Source organism: Heterodontus francisci, chromosome 17 (assembly GCF_036365525.1).
Source record: "Heterodontus francisci isolate sHetFra1 chromosome 17, sHetFra1.hap1, whole genome shotgun sequence".
Lineage (NCBI taxonomy): Eukaryota > Metazoa > Chordata > Chondrichthyes > Heterodontiformes > Heterodontidae > Heterodontus > Heterodontus francisci.
In genome coordinates this window covers 68,058,295-68,081,700 of record NC_090387.1, presented here as the reverse complement: position 1 = coordinate 68,081,700, position 23,406 = coordinate 68,058,295, and the positions used below count along the sequence as shown (strand labels likewise).

Below are 23,406 nucleotides of genomic sequence, written 5' to 3'. Positions count from 1 at the left end.
AATGATAGAACACTTTGAATGGCTTTATATTGTTATTTTGCCAGGTGGTAGGACCAAAGGTAAACATTTTAAAAATAAAATTAAAAGACAACCCACTCAGGCTGAAAGGTGTGAAATTGTTTGACCCAGAGCTGAGCTTCAAATCCTACATCCTAAGAATCACCAAACCTCTCCATTTCCACTTATGCAACGTTGTCCACCTTCACCCCTACCTCAGCCCAATCACTCCTGAAAAACTTATCCATGCTTTTGGTCCAGACTCTTATTAATTCCAATGTCCACTTTACCGGCCTCCCACCACTCCACTTGCCTGGATGGATGCAGCTCCAACAACACTCAAGAAGCTCGACACAATCCAGGACAAAGCAGCCCGTTTGATTGGCACCCCATCCACCACCTTCAACATTGACTCCCTTCACCACAGACGCACAGTGGCAGCAGTGTGTACCATCTACAAGATGCTCTGCTCCATCGACAGCACCTTCCAAACCCACGACCTCTACCGCCTAGAAGGACAAGGGTAGCAGATGCATGGGAACACCACCACCTGCAAGTTCCCCTCCAAGCCACACACCTTCCTGACTTCCTGAACTATATCGCCATTCCCTCACTGTCGCTAGGTCAAAATCCTGGAACTCCCTTCCTAACAGCACTGTTAGTGTACTTACACCCCAAGGACTGCAGTGGTTCAAGAAGGCAGCTCACCACCCCCACCTTCTCAAGGCAATTAGGGATGGGCAATAAAAGCTAGCCTAGCCAGCGATGTCCACATCCTACAAAAGAATTTTAAAAAACCTACAGCCTGACAGACTCCAACTTGTCCAAGATAACAGCCATCTTCTGTTCTATACAAAGTCCCACTTACGCAGTACTCCTATCTTAGCTGGCCAACACTGGATACCTTCTCCAGGCATATTAAATGATAATCTTTTCTTGGCTCCAAATCCCTCTGTGGCCTTGCCCCACTCTTTCTCTACAACCTTCTTGCATCTTATTTCCTCTCTCAGCAGTCTTCAGTCTTTTGACTCTTTTTTGTATTTGATCCCATTCTACACCTCACCCCATGTGGCAGGGCCTTCTGTCCTACTCTCTGAAACTCCCTGCCTAAACTCCTCAGTGTCCCCACTTCTCTCTCCTCCTTTCAAAACCTCCTCAAAACCAAGCTTTTGCTCACCCCTCTTAATCTCTCCCTCTTTCTGTGTCTGTTTCCATTTCTGCAGCATCTTGTGACATTTTTATATTAAAGGTGTTCTATAAATGCATGTGGTTGTTCAATTACTGTGGAACTAAAACAGCTGCCTATTAAAACTTTAAAAATGTCCACCTCACCACTCCTAAGGATTTTAGATGGGAATGGGATAGATTTCTGCTTTTCTTTTGGGAAGAAACTTTCTTTACTAATGTTTCTGTGAAATCATTGAAATGGAATGTCTCCTCATGATGAGAAACTGGAAGAAGACCTTCTTGTCTCAAAGGATTCTGTTCAAATCTTAAAATAGCTCTGTAAGGTTGGAAAGGTTGATACTTCAGTGCGTTCCATCTGCAGGAGGTGTCCGCATGTGCACAGAAGTAATAATTACACATGAATGAGTTATTGCTTTATGCTTTTCAAAAGATGAATGAAGTGCTCAGTAGAGCTGAGATTTGGATATCTGAAATTTTAAGGTGATGTTATTGCTTTACTTTGGCAGTGACTCAGGTCTGTCACAAAATTAATCTCAATGTACTTTCTTGCATAAAGCCTGGAACACTCGCCATGTCTCATACTGAAGATAGTGGTTTTGTTCTTTATTGAGAATGACCACCTGCTCTCCTCATGCAATCATTTTTTTTAATTCTTTCATGGGATGTGGGACATGGAAAGGCCAGCATTTGTTGCCCGTCCCTAATTGCCAACTGAGTGGCTTGCTAGGCCATTTCAGAGGGTTGTTAAGAGTCAACCACATTGCTGTGGGTCTGGAGTCACATGTAGGCTAGACCAGGTAAGGACATTAGTGAACTAGATAGGGTTTTCACAACAATTGATGATAGCTTCATGGCACCATTAGTGAGAAGAATTCTTTTTTATTAATTCATCAAACTTATTCATTAATGGAATTTGAATTCTGCCAACTGCCATGATGGGATTTGAACCCATGTCCCCAGTCTAGGCCTCTAGATTAGTTCAATGACATTACCACTACACCACCATCTCACCCATATAGCAACTTAGGGAGTGGTGGGTTGCATAGATTAAATATATAGCCATTTGATCTCCTGGACTGCTTCCAATCGCCTGAGGGGGCTGGAATTTTCGAGTGTATATTTTCCCTTATTAACCCTGGGTTTTTCTCTTTTTTAACCTCTTGCAGGATATTACATGGCTGCTGGGGGTGGGGGGGTGGTGGGTAGGAAGTGTCTAGTCATGCTGTTCCAGACATCATGAATGTGCAGCAGGCTTGATGGACTAGGTGGCCTGTTCCTGCCTGTCATTTTCTTGTGTTCACATCTTAGTATTACAAGGCAGTATCCATGTGTCTATTTTAATGATAACTGTTAATAAAATATAACTCAATGAAACATTTCCAGTCAATCTATAATAGCTTCCTTATTCCTCCCACACAACACATTCCCTCTTCAATAAGGCCTATTTTCGCTACTCTTAAATCTTTAGATTTGTGTTCCATAACCGATGCATCTCTTGTCGATGGTTTGGTTTACTGCCCATATTATAGATATTCGTTCTTGCCAAATGTTGTTGGAGAGCAATTCTTTCCAGGTGTGATTCATTCCTTGATACAGTCATTCATTGTTGGCTACTTGGCAGCATCTGGGAAGAGTACTTGGCAGCATTTAACTCTGCCAGACTTGCTGAGCTATCCAACTGGATCAGGAGCACAATTATATGTTTTGCACTATTGACAAAATTTATTCCTTCAGGCCAAGATTAAATACCAGTCAGAACTCTGTCTCCACCATCAATTTGTAAAACCTTTAAAGTTGGACAACCTAACACAAGATAGTCGTCAGCATTTCCCTTCACTGATGAGACCCACCAATCACATGTACACCCTGTGGACTATCTTTAATTGACTTAATTTAAATCAGCCATTTGTGTCAGCATTATTGTGCACTTGTCTTCACATATCTATCATCATCCCCTATTGGTCTCTCTAACTCCTTTTCCCAGGCTTTTCTTGTAAACATAAAGTGATGCTAAACACAAATATCATTTGCATGCGCTTCCAGAATTTCATCTTTACATTGCTTGGTATCAAGACAAATCAGTGAGCCTGTTAATTGGTTTCTGTTGTGGTATTACTTTAAGGGGCGTATCTAAAATGTCTATTCATCACCAGGCAGGATGTGATGTACAGACCCATGTGATCTCTAGGCAGTTGTTGGAAGCAGCTCCAGGGATGAGAAATGTTACCCTTCCTAGTATTGCTGTTTATAAGTTAGCATCTTCAATAAAAGAACCCACCTATTTGTCTGTATGATTGGCGTGTTTGTGTTAAGCAAGAGAACACAACAGTTTCTACAATTAGAAAATAAAGAATAATGTAAAAACAGAAAATGCAAGAAACACACAGCAGGTCAGGCAGCATTTATGGAGAGAAATAGATTTAATGTTTCAGATCAATGTTTTTCATCAGAACTGGAAGATCTTGGAGAATAACAGCCTTCAAGCAAATACAGTCAGGGAAAAGGTTTGGGGCGGGGAGGAAGAGGTGGGGTGATGGAAGAAAGAACAGAGGGAATGGAATCTGCAAAGCCAGAGTGATTAAATGACAAAAGAGATGATTGGGTGAGACAAAAGTGCTAATGGTAGAAGTGACAAAACTAAGAATGGTGTCGTGCCTCACCAGTGAGTGTGAACTTTACACATGTATTTCAGCTCAGCAGAAAGTGGCAGCTACATCTTCTACAAATAGATATTATAATATTGAGACTTCCTTCACTGCTAGAATGTGATGGATTTCCCTAACCAACACACAGTTATCCTCTGGCCTCATCCCTCATTTTCCATTTTCAAGTTTGGACCAATTGTTGGATGTAGCTAGACGAAGCAAAGATCAGTTTATTGAGGCACCACAAGGCAATTTTAAAAATAAGAAAGACTTTCATTTATAGAGCACCTTTGATAATCTTGGGACATCCCAAAGCACTTTATAGCTAATGAAATACTTTAAAAATGTAGTCATCATTGTATTGCATAAAACATGGTTGCCAGTTTGTCCACTGCAAGCTCTCACAAGCAACAATGTGAAACCGACCAGATCATCTGTTTTTTGTGATGTGTGAGATTATTGGTCAGAATGCCAGGGAGGACACCCTGCCCTTCTTTGAAATAGTGTCATGGGATCTTTTACATCCATCTGAGAGATCAGACAGGGCCTTGGTTTAACATCTCATCCGAAAGATGACACCTCTGACAGTGCAGCGCTCCCTCACTACTGAACTGATGTGTCAGCCAAGAATTGGTGCTCAAGTCCCTGGAGTGGGATTTAAACCCACTGACTCCGATGCAAGAGTGTTACGACTGAGCCACCAATGCTGGAAGCAGCCTTAGTAATAGACACTGTTCAGCCTGATTCTAAAGGTTTTATTTTGCATGCAGTCAAATGAGGCCATCTGAATCAAAATGATTTTTAAAACAAAGAACAAAAAATCCACATCAGACTCAGACAGCTGCGAAGAGAGAGGGAGAGACAGGTTAGTCCTTTGTGTGTAGCTCTTCCATCATTTCTAAAAAATGAATGAGTACTTTAATGTAACTGAGTCAATGGAAGAGGATGAAGAGAGCTAATGGGCAGAGTGCTCAAGCTGGATTTTTTTTTGAAAAGCTGGATAGAAGCAAAAACAGTTGGAGATCATAAAAGTGAGGCAATTAACAGGATAAAACACTGCACAGGGCAATAAAATACAAATGGAAAATAGGAACATTCATCAGGAACACCAACATCTGAAGAAAGGGCTCACACCTGCAATGCCAACCTGACTCTCACCCACTTCCACCAGATGCCAATGCCAGCCACCCCCACCCCTGCCTGTTCCATTACGAACTACCCCAGCCCCTGATTAGAAGGAACAGCAAGCTAAGGTTATTAAAGTTAATGGTCCTTACAGGGTGCACAGGGGAAAGGTAAGATAATGTTCTAAAGCCAGCGCTGAGCTTAGTTGGACCAATAGTGTAGTAGGCCAAAGTTGGAGAAGCCAGTGTGGGAGTGGAAAGGGAGAGTTAAAGTGGAGTGTCACAGAGAGGACTGTATTTTCACTGGTAAACAGAACAGAGATGTTTAGCAAGATTGTTCTCTAAACCCCATCATGGTTACCCCAGAGAAGATCACCCTATGAGCAGTGAAATAATATTTTGTTCACAGTATTAAAATAATGGCAGAGTGTTTGTTGCAGAAGTTGCATATTGGTGAATCTGTTTACACAATATACATCCACAGACCAGAAGCTACATCTTTGGCCTCAAACCATCACAGAGCCATCGACATTTAAAGCACAGGAGGGGGTCATGTGGCTCATCGTGTCTGTGCCGGTTTTGTGCTAGAGCAATCCAAAACTAATCCCTATGCCCTGCACTGTCTCCAGAGCCCTGTATCTTTCTCGGCTTCAAATATTTATCTGATTTTCCCTTCAAAAGATGCAATTGTCTCTGCCTCAACTTCTCCCTGTGGCAAAGCATTCCATCCTCCAATAACCTGCCTAAAGAACCTCTCTCCTCACTCTCCTACTGGCAGATTTAAATTGATGACTCCTTACTGATGACTCTCCCCAACCAGAGGAAATAGTTTTTCCCTATTCACTGAATCAAAATGCTTTACAATTTCTCCTCTTAGCTTTCTTTACTCCAACAGATGTACTCTCAGTAGCTCAACTCTATCTTTGTGACTATGGTTTCTCATCCCTGGCATCATTCTGCCCTATACCCTCTCTGTGGCTTTAATGTCCTTTCTTTAATGGGGCACCCACTACACACAGTGCTCTCTAACTATGGACTAACCAATGTTATTTTTTCTAATAAATTTATCATTAGTTCTTTACTCTTAAAAGTACAAAGAAGTGCAAAACTGCTACCAGCTCACAGTAGCTACATTCCTGCTGCCATGTTCCTGTAATTTTACCTTCTGTTTTTAATCCTTGTCTTGCTTTCTCCTCTAATGGGATGAGATGTTGTGGGACACAGATATTTCCATGACTACCATCTGTTTGCTGCTTCCTATCAGCTGACAGGGGATGCATGTTGTAGAATGGAGGGGGAGGATGGTAGTCCTCTGGATTCCAGTGACAAAAGTGTTGTAACTGAATGTGCCACCTAAATCCTCATGTGGCCTGTTCTTGATAAAAAAGAAATCCATTATTTCCACTTTGGAAAAGAAATGATGCCAGAATGTCCTTTAAGAGGTAAATCTTCAAATCTTTCAAAAGAAACTCCCCTCTCCTCTTCACAGGTCGAATTTGAATGTATTAATTCCAAGAAACAAAAGAAGAAAAAGAACTACAAGAATTCTGGAATAATTGTCATTAAATCCTGCAAGGTAAAGGTTTTCTGTCATTAAAATGCAACCCTTTTGTTCAAAATGTAATTGCCATGAGGAGGTTAGCAACTAACTGTCTATTTTAATAAGATTTGAACAGCTTTTAGCACACTAATTATGTAAATGATATGTGAAGATTGCCTGGAATAGCGTGACCTGTGATTATAATGTGTAAATTAACTCATTATGTGTACCGCAGGTAAATTATTTTAAAATATGTAAACAGGGCCAAACAAAATGTTGACAGTTATGGCTTCATTTGCTTCAGGTAACCAGAGATTATTCCTTCCTGGATTATATCCTTGGTGGTTGCCAGCTGATGTTCACTGTAAGTAGAAGTTTCACAATCTTCCTTGACATTCCCTCATGAATTTTTGTCAATAGATGGACAATTACAGGAAAATATATGTGTCAACCTCAGTCAGATCCTGACTGTAGTATAAGGGTCTGAAAGGGTTAATGTTGAGACAGTGTAAGGAATACCTCCCACCATGATGATGTAAGAGATCACATATGAGAGAGACTTGGGCCAGAATTGTACGGCCCCCCAACGAGGGGGCTGGTGGCGGAGGGGTGGTGTGCCATAAAATTGAGTGGGAGGTGGGGGGGAGCCATTCCCGATACCTTCCCACCCCCACTGCAATTTTATGCGGCACGGCAGTGACGAGAAAAGGCCCATCCGTCCAGGCCAATCAAGGTCCTTAAGTGGCCAATTAACTGCCACTTAAGGGCCTCCTGCCGCCGCCACTGGTATTTTACCCTCAGCAGCCGGACGGCAAAGGCCCCAAGAAAACTTCCAGGTTTTCCTCCTCCCAGCTGGGGGGGGGGGCCCTCCTGAACGGGCACCCTGTGCCCCACGGAGGGTTGCCCCCGAAGCCCCAACTGCTCCCACTGCACAACACCTCCTCCCACCGCACCCCCACCCCCAAACCTCGCCTCACTGGGGCCTGGCCAATTGTGCCTAACGAGGCCCCAAAAACTTACCTTTGTTCTGGGGCTGTCCTTTACCTTGCTTCTGTTGACTGGGTGTAGTCCCAGCAGTGGCCACCACTCCCAGTGGCACTGCTGGGACCAAGAGCTGCCGGTTCACTGATTGGCTGGCAGCTCCATTAGGCAGGACTTCCTGCCTCAAGGAGGTGGAAGTCCTGCCCAAGCTAACTAAGGGCCTGGGGAGAGAAAATTCCCAGCGTGGCTCCCCAGGCCTGGCGGAGGCGAGCTTGCCACCGATTTTTTGGCAGGTGGGTGGACCCTCCCGCCCAATGCAAAATTCCAGCCTTGGAGGGAGATGCAGCGTGCCTTCAGAGTCACACAGTCTGGTGTAAAGCTGTACATTGTTAGAATGTAATAAGAGTTAATGTTAAAGGTATTGAAGACTCAGTAATCTTTCTAAGCTAGACTAACTAAGTATACTAAAGTGGCAGCAGACAAATCAAACATACAACATGATGAACAGTGGTGGGATGGTGAACAGTGGTGGTTCTTACCATGCAACACCCAGAAGAATTTGAAGAAATACTTTGAAGAAGGCTGACCTGAAAAAAGCACCAAAACTGCAGAACTCGAGAAGAAGCCGTTAAAAAAAAACTCCAGAGCTGCTCCGTGGATGAAGGAGGCACGGAGAGTCAGGGAATCGGCTTGTAGAGACATTCAGGCTGCACCACAGAGGTGGGGAGTCCGTGAAAAGAAAATCTGGTCCAGAGATCGCAGGATTCGAGTCGGTGAACCAAGCAACTATCGGGGATATGGTGAGCAACCCTGAAAGAGGGTAAAATATTTGTTTCTAATGGCACTAGGCAGGCAGCACTGGGAAAATCAAAAGTCCTTTAGTGAGGGCAGATACGAGGTCGGTGCCATTATACATGGCAACCATGAGTGGAAAAAAAAGAGGCTGCAAATACTCAATACTCTTAAGTGAAGGGAGTAAAACATATAGCAAAAATGCTACAAAACAGCATTTGAAGAAAGAAGGAAATAAATAGAGTCTAGTGACGAGATTTCACAGGGAGAAACGATGGGACCAAAGCGGGAGTCAGCATAAAGCTGAAAATTGTGGGAAACTTCCGATACTGGAGGGATAATTTTAAAAGAGAAAATAAACCAAATAGAAGGCCGTGGATCTTAAATTCACAATACCGGAGAGGTTTGGACACATGGAAGGCCCAAATCAAACTTAAAATTGGTCACTCAGGCAAAAGAAATTTTGAGATACAGAATTGCTTCCAAATTAGACAGCCAGTGTGAAGCAGAGCAAGTTAATACATTGCTGTATTCCATTGGAGCAATAGCAGACAATGTTATTGCATGACAAGGCATTAATGAGACATCAGATAAATTTGATGAAGTTTTAAAAGCCTTGAATAGCTATTTCAACCTGAGCAGCAATAAAATTCTGGAAAGGAGAAGATTTAACAGAAAGGTGCAGAAACCAGGTGAAATAGTTGATGCTTTTATTAACGGCTTTTACAGACCAGCTAGAGGATGTGAATATGGATACCTAAAGGTAGAATTAATAAGAGACTGCAGTGTAGTCGATATTGCTGATAAATCCCTATCAGATTTATTGCCGTCTAAGGAAGACCTCACCCTAGACCAAGCAATTCATCTGGTGAGACAAGCAGAGGTCTGGAAGAAGAACAGAGCAATCCTGAGAGGTGAAGAAAGACCTTGGTTCAGGAAACCTTCAGTGATTGTACAGTTCCTTAAACACAGGGCTGTAAAAGAAGGTACACTGGGGGTGGGGGGTGGTGGGGGGAGTACAAGATCCCATGAAACTCTGCCAGCGCTGTGGTGCCAAAAACACCCACAGGTGTGAACAGTGTCCTGCAAACAAAGCTGAATACTTCTACTGTAAGAAAATAGGCCATTCTGGGAAGATGTGCCAAAGTAAAATCTCTATTCCCACAAGTTGGAAAGAAAATGTCTTCAAGCATAGAGTTATTAATGAAATTGAACAATCTCCATCAGGAGAGAAATCAGAAAACTTCCTCGGTGAGATCAACAATCCGAAACAGGCATTTTGGTCTTGAGATATATATGTCAACGGACATATCAGCAATTTTAAACGGGACAATGGAGCAAGTATAATGGTCTTATCTGACAACGAGCCATGGTTATCAACACATTACCTGCGACCAACAGAAACTCAGTTACATGGCCGGGGGGGTTGAACTGAAAGTCAAGGGAAAGCTACAGGCAACACTCCAGTACAAGGGAAAGCAGATAATGGAAATACTGTATGTTCAAAGGAATCAGGAATTTATTCTCTTAAGTAGAAGAGCTTGTATTGACCTTCAACTTATAAGAAAAGTGGAAGTTAAGCAACAAGAATCCAGAAGTAACTTCCAACAAGACTTTCCAAAATTATTAGTTCTGATGAAAGGTCACAAACCTGAAAAGTTAACTCTGCTTCTCTCCCCACAGATGCTGCCTGACCTGCTGAGTATTTCCAGCACTTTCTGTTTTTATTTCAGATTTCCAGCATCTGCAGTATTTTGCTTTTATTTCCAAAATTATTTACTGGTCTAGGAACACTGAAGACCGAATACAACATTATGTTGAGAAAAGACGCTAAACCTGTATGTCTTTTCACGCCAAGGAAGATATCACACCCACTAAAGAAGCCAGTCCAACATCAGTTGGAAGGAATGACCAGGATGGGAGCTATTTCCCCTGTCACTGAACCTACAGAGTGGTGTTCGGCAATGGTTCCAATTACTAAACCTAACAGTAATCTTTGCATTTGTGTAGATTTAACTCAACTTAATAAGGCAATGGCAAGAGAAGTTTATCCAATGTCCTCAGCGGATGAAAACTTAGCAAAGTTATCCAAGAGTACCATGTTCACAAATCTTGACACGAATAGTGGCTTTTGGCAAGTCCCGTTGGATGAGAAGTCAAGGTTATTGACAACCTTCATTACTCCGTTCGGAAGATTTTGTTTGAATCATCTACCATTCAGTATAACATCAGCACCGGAAATATTTCAAACAACTATGTTGAACATTCGACAGGGCCTTAAAGGAGTAATATGCCATATGGACAACATCTTAGTTCATGATGAGTCCATTGAAGAACATGACCTGAGGGTTAAAGCAGTTTTGAATCGTCTACAAGATGAAGGTCTAACGCTTAATGATGAGTGTGAGTTTTTGAAAAAGTCTATTTGTTTTTTAGGGTGCATTGTCAGTAGCAGTGACATAATGGCAGAACCGCAAAAGACGAGAGCCATTAGTGAATTCCCAATTACTACTTCTGTCAACGATTCCTTGGCACGGTCAATCTAGCACACGTTACTGAGCCTTTACGACAACTATCAAGGAAAGCTGAAGCATGGGTTGGAATGCACATCAGGAGCAAGTATTTCAAAGGATCAAGGAGACGCTGAATTCGCCGGATATCTTAGTGCATTATAACCCCTCACTACCAACCACAATTGCAGCAGATGCCTCATCTACAGGGTTAGGGGCAGTCCTTTTTCAAGAACAGCCAGATGGATGTCGAAGACCAGTCACAAGCATTGTCTGAGACTCAGACAAGGTACACTGTCATGGAGAAAGAAGCTCTCGCAGTCACGTGGGCTTGTGAGAAGTTCTCAGGTTATATTATTGGCTTAAAGGATGTCATAGAGACAGACCACAAATCCCTAGTTTCCTTACTTGATGAAAAGGAGCTCGCTAGGATGCTTCTGAGAATCCAGAGATTCCAGCTGAGGTTAATGAGGTTCATGTACCAAATGGTACACATGCAGGGCAAGCAACAAATGACAGAAGGTGCATTGTTCTGAGCTGCTGTCAACCATCCTACACAACAGGATGTTAACTTTATTAATGAAATTGCGTCATATTCTCAGATCACTGCATCACAATGGCCGGCAAGTTCAAAAAAGCTCCAAGAAATTCATCATGCTGAGATGCAAGATGAGGAATGCATCTATATCCACCAATATTGCACACAAGGTTGACCACAGCAGCGTCCCAGTGGTAAGAGGATGAAAATAATTTTCAAACACAGACAACACTGTGGATGATTTGCTGGTATATGACTAGAGACTGGTAATTCCAGACACACTCCAGTTAGACATCTTGGAGAAAATACACCAGGGCCATATGGGTATAACGAAATGTAAAGCATGGGCTCAGGCCTCTGTATGGTGGCTGGGAATATAGAGAGATATAGAAGAAATGATTGCTAATTGCCATGTGTGCACAGACAGGATCACAGGGAACCCATTATCTCGATCTAATTTCCAACCAGACTATGGAAACATCTGGTGATGGATCTATTCCATTATTTAATGCAAAAATCCTACCTGATTATCATCGACTACTTTTCAAGGTGGATCAAGGTGAAATGTTTGTACACAACAACAACTAAGACAGTCATTCAAGTGTTCTAAGAAATCTTTGCAACATGTGGTAGGTCTGACCAGATAGTTTCCGATAAAGGACCACAATTTGAAAATGACTACTTTATGCACTTTGAGGAAAACTCTGGATTTATAGATCTTACAAGTTCCCTTAGATATTCACAATCTAATGGAGAAGCTGAGAGAAGAGTCAGAACTATCAAAGCACTGTTAAAGAAAAATCAAGATTTTCAAATGGCACTCCTGAACTATAGAACTACTTCATTGCTATGTGGATTAGCACCATCAGAACTGTTGATGGGAAGGAAGTTTAGAACACAACTTCCCATCCTACCCGAAAAAAAATTCTTCCAGGGCTAGAGAGATGAGAATCAACAACGATTTTATTTAGTACATACTTCAGAGGGTACTATAAGAAGAAACAGGAGGAATCTTATTTCTATTCATTGAAGACATCTATCAGCCATACATTTGGATGAACCAGATGTTGAACCTGAAATTCAGAAAGGACCGGCTACTACAAACCTCAATGAAGGCCGTCCAAGTCTCAAGAAACAAGAGTTCAGAGGAAGACTCTCAATCTTCCATATCTTACAACAACACGATCAGGAAGAGTTGTGAAGCCTCCTGGCAGATTGAATCTGTGATATCAGAGACTTGGAGGGAGATGGGGTAGTATGTAAAAAAACAAATATGTGAATGTATAAATATGTATATGGATAAAGACTTGGGGGAGATGTAGTGCAAGGGTCTGAAAGTGTTAATGTTGAGACAGTGTAAGGAACACCTCCCACCATGATGATGTAAGAGATCACATGTGAGAGAGACTTGGAGGGAGATGCAGCATGGCTTCAGAGGAGTCACACAGTCTGGTGTAAAGCTGTACATTGTTAGAATGTAATAAAAGAGTTAATGTTCAAAGTACTGAAGGCTCAGTAATCTCCCTAAGCTAGACCAACCAAGTATACTAAAATGGTAGTGGACAAACCAGGCATACAACACTGACAACAATCCTCAACGAACTGGAAAGCAGTGACTTGCTGTTACTGACTACAAACTACGAGGTTTATCTTCATTGCTAAATGATCACCTGACAGCTTGGCCCTTACTATGGCTGTTGAGCAAATAAGGGATCTGTGAGATTGTATCTTCATAATTGACTGGCTGGGATCTACCTGAGACTCTGTATGGCCAACTCTGTTTGGACATATTCCTGGAAGTTTCATCATATGATCTCTTGGCTCCAATCTCCCTACCATTGGTCACCTAACATGCCCATCCTGCAATGTAGCACCTTTCCATACCAAGTGTAAAGTGAATAGAGGCTTTGTTTCTCAATTGAATGATTCGTGACTGTCTGTCAAACAGCCAATTTTCTCATTTCTAATAATTTTACAACTAATAATTGAAAATATTCAAAGATACTGGAAAGAACATGCAATTTTTTAATGCCCCTGTGATATTTCTCCTGGAAATCATCCACAGCTGTGTCCTGGAGATTAATCCTTAATTCCTGGAGGCTCCAGGACATCCTGCAGGAATGTGTTGCCTTAATTGTGGTAAGATACCTGTTGGTATCTAGCTTTAGAGATTTGAAAGTGATGAGAACATTTAAATGTTATCCGTGGTCCATGAGATACATGGCAGGGAGCCTAAGTGGCCACAAGTAGGTTGTTTGTTGACAGATGGTGTAATCATGGTTCTAATGACATCGTAAAGTGAGCAATTCTAAGAGTTCCTGTATTCTTTGGGAAATGCATGAATATTGTGACAGTTCATTGAGGTTGTTGCTTAGCCTGTTTCTGAGTATTAACTTGCATTTCCTTTCAACTTGTATGCACCTTTACAAATTCAGCAGAGGCCATGGCGTCTATTAATTAGCAGGTCACCTTCTCTAGCTTCGCCATGGTCACTGTGTAGCCCACCAGCTCACTATTGCAACGTGCAATGATCTTCCAGTAACAACAGAACAAGTATAATGACACTTCCAGTCCTTGCCTCCAATCTCTGCTAATTGCATGACATAGGATAGTTTGTAGAAATGAGAAATTGCATCAAATTTAGCATGATAAGGGCTCATGGAGTTGAGATAATATATTAGCATGGCTAGAGGATTAGTTAACAGGTAGGAAGAAGAGAGTGGGCATAAATGGAGCATTTTCAAGTTGGCAGTCTGCTACTAGTGGAGTGCCGCAAGGGTCAGTGCTGGGGCCTCAGCTATTTACAATCTATATTAATAACTTAGACGAAGAGAAGAGAGTAATGAATCTAAGTTTTCTGGTGATACAAAGATAGATGGAGATGTAAGCTGTGAGGAGGACACAAAGAGGCTGCAAAGTGATATAGCCAACAAGGTGGCAGATGGAATATAATGTGGGCAAGTGTGAGGTTATTCACTTTGGCAGTAAGAATATAAGAGCAGAATATTTTTTAAAAGGCATGAAACTTCTAACTGTTGATGTTCAGTGAGACTTGGGTGTGTTCGAACAAGGAAGACAGAAAGTTAGCATGAAGGTACAGCAAGCAATTAGGAAGGTAAGTGGCATGTTGGTCTTTATTGCAAGGGCATTGAGTATGTGAAAAAATAAATCTTGCTACAATTGTACAGGGCTTTCGTGAGACCACACCTGGAATACTGTGTGCAGTTTTGGCTCCATATTTAAGGAAGGTTATACCTGCATTGGAGGCGGTACAGTGAAGATTCATTAAATTGGTCACTGGGATGAGAGGGTTGTCCTATGATGAGAGGCTGAGTAAATTGGGTCTGTATTCTCTGAAATTTAGAAGAATGAGAGGTTGAAACATACAAGAATCTGAAGGAGCTGGATAGAGTAGACACTGACTGATTGTTCCCGCTCTTCGGAAGATCTAAAACATGGGGGCATAGTCTCAGAATAAGGGCCGATAACTGAGGACTGAGTTGAGGAGAAATTTCTTCACTCAAAAGGTTGTGAATCTTTAGAATTCTCTACCCCAGACGGTTATAGATGCTCCATTGTTGAATATATTTAAGGCTGAGATAGACAGATTTTTTTGGTCTCTCAGGGAATCAAGGAATATGGAGAATGGGTCGGAAATGGGAGTTGAAGGCCAGGATAAGCCATGATCATATTGAATAGCGGAGCAGGCTCGATGGACCGTGTGGTCTACTCCTGATCCTATTTCTTATCTCCTTATGAATTCACACAAAGAATTGTGATATGAAAGGTTGGGCCATGAGCTTGCAGGGCCTGATTCTCAACCAGAAGTGACTAACTAGTCTGCATCCAGTCTCAACCTCTATTCACACTTATGGGAAGCATTCAACAACAACTTGCCGTAATGTCACACCTTTAAGATAGTAAGATGTCCCATGGCATTTTACAGAAGTGAAATCAGACAACAAACTTAACACCAAGTCAAAGAAAGAGACATTAGGACAGGTGGCCAAAAGTTTGGTCAGAGAGGTAGGTTTTAAGGAATGTCTTAAAGAAGAAAGAGGTGGGGAGAGGTTCTGGGTGGCTAAGACACGGCTACCAAAAGTAGGGATAAGGAAGTCAGGAATGCACAAGTGGGGCTGAAGTTTTGGCTAGGACTTAGAATCATAGAACACACAGCACAGAGCCTGAGTGGCTCTTTGAAAGAACTATTTAAGTAGCCCCACTCAATGTTCCCTCTAAATTCTGTTTGCTATGTGCAGCCTGCTTGTTGCGCTGCATGTTCCCTTTAAGATTGACATGTGGCCGTGCATGCGTACATCTTAAAGGGATGTTGCTTGTGTGCGACCTGCATGGCACATTCCCGATTGCTGCACAGCTGCGCATCTGCATAGCTTAGAGGGAACATTGGTCCCACACCCCCTGCTCTTTCCCCATAGCCCTGCAAATATTCCCTTTTCAGAGTAGAGTAGTAGGCATCAGTCCCTCTCTGAAGTCGATGGACTTTGCCCAGGGTGTGTATCACTTCTGAATTGAACATTGCCTGTTGTGGCTGTAGAGGCTGACTCGTGAGTGGCAGTCCCTTCCACGGCAAAATGGATATTATTGGCCTAAGGTCAGCCGATGTTTTTTCTTCCACCGGGTTCTCTTTTTCCGCCAATGAGTCGTTTCTTTTGTCCTCTGCTTTTTCCACACCCTTCCTGATTGCCATTCTCCAGGAACTCCAGTCAGCAGCAAGGACTTCCCATGCATCGACACTGATCCAGGTCACTGATCCCTTTTCAGATATGTATCCAATTCTCTATGTACTTGAAAAGTTACTACTCAGTCTGCTTTCACAATCCTTTCAGGCAGCACATTCCAGATCATGAGAACTTGCTGTGTTCAAAAAATTCTCGTCTCCCCTCTAGTTCTTTTGACTATTATCTTAAATCTGTGTGCGCTGGTTATTGACCCACTCACCAATAGAAACACTTCCTAACTTGTGGTGGAGGGTGACAGAGCTAGGTAGGGGAGGGAGAGCCCTATCTGAGATGTATAATCAAGTGACAAAACAACCAAATTATGGCAAGCTGAGAGTCTGTGAATTACAGATTTTTAATAATGCTGTCAGTAAGTAGTAAATTTGGACCAATTTTTGTAATGGGAATCATTTGGTACCTTTGCAAATAATCTGTTCCCTCATTTATTGGACACAGCAATGAATTCCAGTTTCTGTGGAACCTGCTAATTCATCTGCAATCAGAATTAGAGGCTAATCTAAATTGGAATTTGGAGTGGAGTCAAATGATGGAATGTATCTTTTCTGCTCTAGTCTGTCAGCCAACTCTGGCCATGCTTAGGTTTCTGGCCTCATTTCCTGGAGACTGGAAAATGTCTGATGTTTCAACTATTGAACAGTGTGTCAGAGGTCTGTTGCGAATGCTGAGTTTCTCCATTAAACATCTCATCTCCATCTTGGGAAAGAACCATACCTGACAGAAAAAAAAATGGCATTTCCCTTTTTCAGACCAAATTGAAATGGAACCTCTGAAAAGAAAGAAAGAATTTCTATTCATATAGCACCTTTCAGGACCTCAGAACGTCACACAGCCAAAAACATTCACAGTACTTCCCTCCCTCTCCAACACAAGAACACAAGAATTAGGAGCAGGAGTGGAACATATGGCCCATCGAGCCTGCTCTGCTATTTGATACGATCATGGCTGATCTTAGGCTCCAATTCCACTTTCCTGCCCGCTCGCCATATCCTTTCTTAAATGTGGAGACCAAAACTGCACGCAGTACTCCAGATGTTGTCTCACCAAAACCCTGTACAATTGTAGCAAGACTTCTTTATTCTCATATTCCAATCCCCTTTCAATAGAGGCCAACATGCCATTTGCCTTCCTAAGTTACTTGCTGTACTTGCACGTGAACTTTCTGCATTCCTTATACAAGTACACTCAAATTTCTTTGAACATCACCACTGACTAGTTTCACAGCTTTTAAAAAATGTTCTGCTTTTCTATTCTTACTACCAAAGTGAATAACTTTACACTTCCCTACATTATATTCCATCTGCCATCTTATTGCCCACTCACTTAAGCTGTCTATAGCTCTTTTCAGCCTCTCCGTGTCCTCCCCCCAGCTTCCCTTTCCACCTACCTTCGTATCATCAGCGAACTTAGGTACATTACTCTCAGTCTCATCATCTAAGTTATTGATATAGATTATAAATAGCTGAGGCCCCAGCACTGATCCTTGGGGCACTCCATTATTCACTGTTTGCCAACTTGGAAATACCCCATTTATGCACACCCTTTGGTTTTTGTCCATTAACCGATCCTCTATCCATGCTAATGTATTACGCCCAACTCCATGAGCCCTTATCTTGCCTATTAACCTTGGTGTGGCACCTTATCGAATGCCTTTGGAAATCCAGGTATACAAAATCTACTGATTCCCCCTTATCTACCCTACTACTTACATCCTCAAAAATCTCTAATAAGTTTGCCAAACAGGATTTCCCTTTAGTAAAAACCATGTTGACTTGTTGTAATCATACTGTGCTTTTCTAAGTGCATTGTTAAGACTTCCTTAATAATAGATTCCAGCATTTCCCAATGACTGATGTTAGACTAACTGGCCTGTAGTTCTTTGTTTTCTCTCGCCCTCTTTTCTTGAAAAGTGGTGTAACTTTTGCCAACTTACAATCTGATGGGATTGTTCCTGAATCTAAGAAATTTTGGAAAATCATAGCTAGTGCATCCCCTATCTCTGCAGCTCTCTCTTTTAGAAACCTATGGTGTGGGCCATTAGGTCCCGGGGATTTGTCGGATAAGAAAAGGAATGAAACTGAATGGTCCTCCCGGCATCGACCTAGGCAATGAAAATGACAAAGGCAAACCCAACCCTGTCGACCCTGCAATGTCCTCCTTACTAACATCTGGGGGCTTGTGCCAAAATTGGGACAGCTGTCCCACAGACTAGTCAGGCAACAGCCTGACATAGTCGTACTTATGGAATCATACCTTACAGACAATGTCCCAGACACCATCATCACCATCCCCGGGTGTGTCCTGTCCCACCGACAGGACAGACCAACCAGAGGTGGCGGCACAGTGGTATACCTTAGGGAAGAAGTTGTCCTGGGAGTCCTCAACTTTGACTCCAGACCCCATGAAGTGTCAAACATGGGCACCTACCCATGTTGATTACCACCTACCGCCCTCCCCCTTGACTGATGAATCAGTGCTTCTCCATGTTGAACACCAATTGGAAGAAGCATTCAGGGTAGCAAGGGTGCAGAACGTACTCGGGGTGGGGGACTTCAATGTCCATCACCAAGAGTGGCTCAGTAGCACCACTATTGACCGAGCTAGCTGAGCTGGGTCTGCGGCAGGTGGTGAGGGAACCAACAAGAGGGGAAAACATACTTGACCTCGTCCTCACCTATCTACCTGTCGCAGATGCATCTGTCCATAACTGTATTCATAGGAGTGACCACCGCACAGTCTTTGTGGAGACGAAGTCCGGTCTTCACGTTGAGGATACCCTCTATCATGTTGTGTGGCACTACCACCATGCTACATGGGATAGATTTCGAATAGATCCAGCAACTCAAAACTGGGCATCCATGAGGCGCTGTGGGCCATCAGCAGCAGCAGAATTGTACTCAACCACAATCTGTAACCTCATGGCCCAGCATATCCCCAACTCTACCATTACCATCAAGCTGGGGGACCAACACTGCTTTAATGAAGACTGTAGGAGGACAAGCCAGGAGCAGCATCAGGCATACCTAAAAATGAGGTGTCAACCTGCTGAAGCTTCAACCCAGGACTACTCGCATGCCAAACAGCAGCAGCATGCGATAGACAGAGCTAAGCGATCACACAACCAACGGATCAGATCAAAGCTCTGCAATCCTGCCACATCCAGTCATGAATGGTGCTGGACAATTAAACAACTGACAAGACAAGGAGGCTCTACAAATATCACCATCCTCAACAATGGGGGAGCCCAGCCCATCAGTGCAAAAGACAAGGCTGCAGCCAGAAGTGCCGAGCGGATGATCCATCTCGGCTTCTTCCTGAGGTCCCCAGCATCACAGATGCCAGTCTTCAGCCAATCAGATTCACTCCACGTGATATCAAGAAATGGCTGAAGGCACTGGATACTGCAAAGGCTATGGGCCCTGACAACATTCCGGCAATAGTACTGAAGACGTGTGCTCCAGAGCTAGCCGCGCCCCTAGCCAAGCTGTTCCAGTACAGCTACAACACTGGCATCTACCCGACAATGTGGAAAATTGCCCAGGTATGTCCTGTGCACAAAAAGCAGGACAAATCCGACACGGCTAATTATCGCCCTATCAGTCTACTCTCGATCATCAGCAAAGTGATGGAAGGGGTCATCAACAGTGTTATCGAGCAACACTTTCTCAGTGTGACGGAAATCACACCTGCCAAATGGAAACATATTAATTTCGTCATATGGGACACTACCTGAACCTTTTTTTTACTGGACATTGCACATACCTTGTTTAAAAAGACCACAGAGCTGAACAGCTGACACAGCAGGTGTCTAGGGGTCCCTCTCAGCCTTCACCTGGTCTTACCATAACAGGATTTAATTTTAAACACACCGTTTTTAGCTCCCCCTTGGTGAATCCTTATCCACCGCTTTCCAATTATAAGGCAAAGAAACCAGCATAAACAGGCTTTCTTAGGTTTAAAGAAGAAAGGTTGAAATTTATTAAACTTAAACTTTAATTCGGTTAACGCCTACAGATACATGATGCACCCACGCTAGCATACATATGCGATACACACATGCAAATAGAGACAGAAAAGAGCAGAAGAAAAATAAAGTGGAAAAGCTTGAGGCAATATCTGAAGAGTTCTTGTTATGGTTTTTCAAGCTCACTGTAGAGTCCTTGATTGTAGGTAGACCTTGCTTTCATGGAGGCCCAGTATTTTTCTTAAACCTTGTTTGCTGTAGAGACTTTTCTCTCTTGGGGTTCCTGTATGTTCAGTGGATTCAGAGGCTTCTGAGAAAGAGATGGGAACAGACAGGAGAGATCTTCTCAGTCCAGGAGCAAACAGACAGTCTGAGTTCAAACTGTTCGTACAATTCAGAAACCCAGGTTTCCAAGCAGGTTAGTCATGTGACTAACTGGTCTGACCACGTCTTGGATTGTATCACCTTAGCAGACTCCGGAATGCTCCTCTTACACACGATACCTGGTGATCAAGATCCATTGTGGGTTGAATGTGTCAGGGAATGGCTCTTTGTCCTTCCAATCACCATCTGTTAATATTCAAATGTCTTTTCCAGCCACGGCTGATCTGTTTAACAAGTCCTTTCTTCACTCCAGTAACAGTTTAAAATCAATGTTCATGGCAAAATTAATGTGCCTCATTCTTGGCAGGTGGGAGCCTGGCATGACAATGATTACACATTTGCATTCTGAAAGACAGTTGAATAAAGAGACAATGGGAATGCTCCCTGATTCAATTAGTGAGATGGGTTTTGTCAATAGTAATGATCAAAAGACATTGAGAGCCATTGACTTTGTAAGAGAAAACACCCCTTCCACTGAGTGTCTGGAAGACTCTGAAGTCCAGCAACCCTCCAAGAAGTTGTTATTTCAAAAAAAGAGAGGGTCACATGACTTGCTTGCTGGCCAGACTTGGGGACTTTTTCGAATTGTGCCACACAGAGAGGAATCAGACTGCAAGTTGAGAACCAAGGAGGAAGTTCTCCCTCTCTCTGTCTCTCTATCTCAAGCAAAGTCCCAGAGACCCATGGTTGCAGCTTAAGCGTCAAGACAGAGCACCTCTTCAGCCTTCTGGTACCAGAGAAGCAAGCTTGAAATTGTGCACGGGGCCCCAGCAAGAACTCCAAGACTTGAAATTCAATTGAGAACATTGTATCAAGAACATGACCATCCAGTAACTGAATACTATTTATTGCCAACTCTAATTCAACATCCCCCGCCCCCACAATTCTTTCTCCCCCTCTATATCTATTTGTGTGTGTTTCTCTCGTATACATGCTAGCGTGGTTGCATCACGTATTTTAGTAGTTTTAACCGAGTTAGAGTGATAAGGCGAATAAACTTCCATCTTTCTTGTTGAAACCTAAGAAAACCTGCCTGATTAGTTCATTTGCCATTACAATTGGAGAACAGTGAGCAAAGATTCACTGAGGTGGTAAGCTAAAATCACTGTGTTTTAAAAGATAAACCCTGTATGGGCAAACTAGGAAACGAGCAAGAGACCCCTTCCCCAACCTGGTCATAACAGAAATTTGGGGGCTAGCATCCAGATTGGACACACAGACAAATGAGAAATTGGAAGTGGGAGATCAAATTGATCCCAATCAAAAGAAAACTTCCATACAGGTTGTCTTGTGGTTGTGTGTGCTAGAATACTAACATGTCCGTGACCGAAGTCAGTACACCCCCGAGCCAGGGTGAAGTAACTTGGGATAAGTTAAAGGCACTGTCTATTGAAGAGTTGAGAAAAATGGCTGAGCAGTGTGGGATCACTTTCGGTGCCAAGGCTAGGAAGTCCGAACTCCTAAGACTAGTGGTCAACAAATGTTTCCCTCAAATCTGAAGAATCAGAGGCAGGGTTAGAAATAGATTCCGACAGGGTAATGTTAGTAAAGATACAATTGGAACACAGGAAACTTGAATTAGAAGATTGGGAAAGAGAGAAGAGAGAGAGAAAGAAAGACAGGAGAGAGAGAGAGAAAGAACCATCCAGAAGTAATGGGAGGAAAGGGAGCTGGGGGCAGCCTGAATTAACTAGGGGGCGACAGAGTAACCCCAGTGAAAGCATGGCCAATATAGAGAATACAAGTAATGCAGAGCTGTGTGCTGAGTTTTTAAAATTTTCCCAATTGATTCCAAAATTCAATGAGGGAGACGTGAAAGCATTTTTGGTAACTTTTGAAAAACTTGCCAGACAGTTAAAATGGCCAGCTGAGAGCTGGAAACTACTGCTACAAAGCAAGCTAACAGTAAAAGCCCATGAGGTTTATTCCCTGTTGCCAGACGAGAGTTCATCAAATTATGAACTGACTAAAAATGCTATCCTCAGGGCATATGAGCTAGTACCGGAAACGTACTGCAAGAAGTTCCGAACCCTCCGGAAACAAGCTGATCAAACTTACTTGGTGTTTCAGAGGAGTAAGCTGCTGGCTTTTGACCAGTGGTTGCCGGTTCTTAAAGTACAGCCCATGCATGAAAACCTCAGAGAAGTGATTTTACCAGAGGACTTTAAAAACTCTTTCCCCCTCTCCATAAAGACCCATGTGGAGGAACAAAAAGTACATAGAGTGAGGCAAGCCACAGTTCTGGCTGATGAGTTGGCTCTAATATACAAGACGGTTCCCCAGGGGAGAACCTTTCCTAGTCACTTCCACATATCCAAAAACGACAAAGGGTGGGAAGGTGACAGGAGCCCAAGCAATCCTGGGAGAGAAAGAAAATTTGGACACACAGGGGGCCCTCCTCCAGCCAAAAAGGATAGTACTGAAAGTAGGAGTGAGAAAACCTGTGTGCTTTCATTGTAATAAGGCAGGTCATCTAAGAGCTGACTGCTGGAAACTATGCGGAAAGCCTGTAGGGTTAATCAGGGCACACCCGCTCAGTGCAGGAGAAGGCACCCTGATGGAAAGCACAGCTGAGCAGGCTGTGGCTTTAACTGCAGCAGCAGTAAGATCCAGTAAACAAACTGCTGCGGGTACAGAAAAATGTAATAGGATCCATGAAGATTATCAGGATTTTGTATCTGAAGGGAGAGTAGCCCATACCCCTTGAGTGGGGCAAGCAAGCCCATAGTAATACTCAGGGATACAGGGGCCACCAGATACCTTTTGCTGGGAAAAGGTCTGACCTCTCCCCCAGAGAGTGCAGTAACAACCAGAATGATAGTAAATGGTATTGGAGGACAGTGTATGCCTGTACCTTTACACTGGGTGCGATCTAGTTTTGGGACCGGTGACTGTAGGGATTGTCCCCAGTTTGCCTGTGGACGAGGTTGACCTGCTCCTAGGTAATGATCTGGCAGAAGCGAGGGTGGTAGCTTCCCCAGTCAGG

The 23,406-nt window shown here is 43.0% G+C and overlaps 1 protein-coding gene across 7 annotated transcripts in view; it reads left to right on the top strand.

The window, feature by feature from the left end:
* cpne2 (copine II) overlaps positions 1 to 23,406 on the top strand; it is a 341,237-nt gene that overhangs the window by 95,143 nt on the left and 222,688 nt on the right. For all 7 annotated transcript variants that reach the window (XM_068049588.1, XM_068049587.1, XM_068049584.1 and 4 more), the window contains 2 exons: positions 6,444 to 6,530; positions 6,799 to 6,858. In XM_068049588.1, coding sequence (XP_067905689.1) covers positions 6,444 to 6,530; positions 6,799 to 6,858 — 147 coding nt within the window. The remainder of the gene's footprint in view (positions 1 to 6,443; positions 6,531 to 6,798; positions 6,859 to 23,406) is intronic.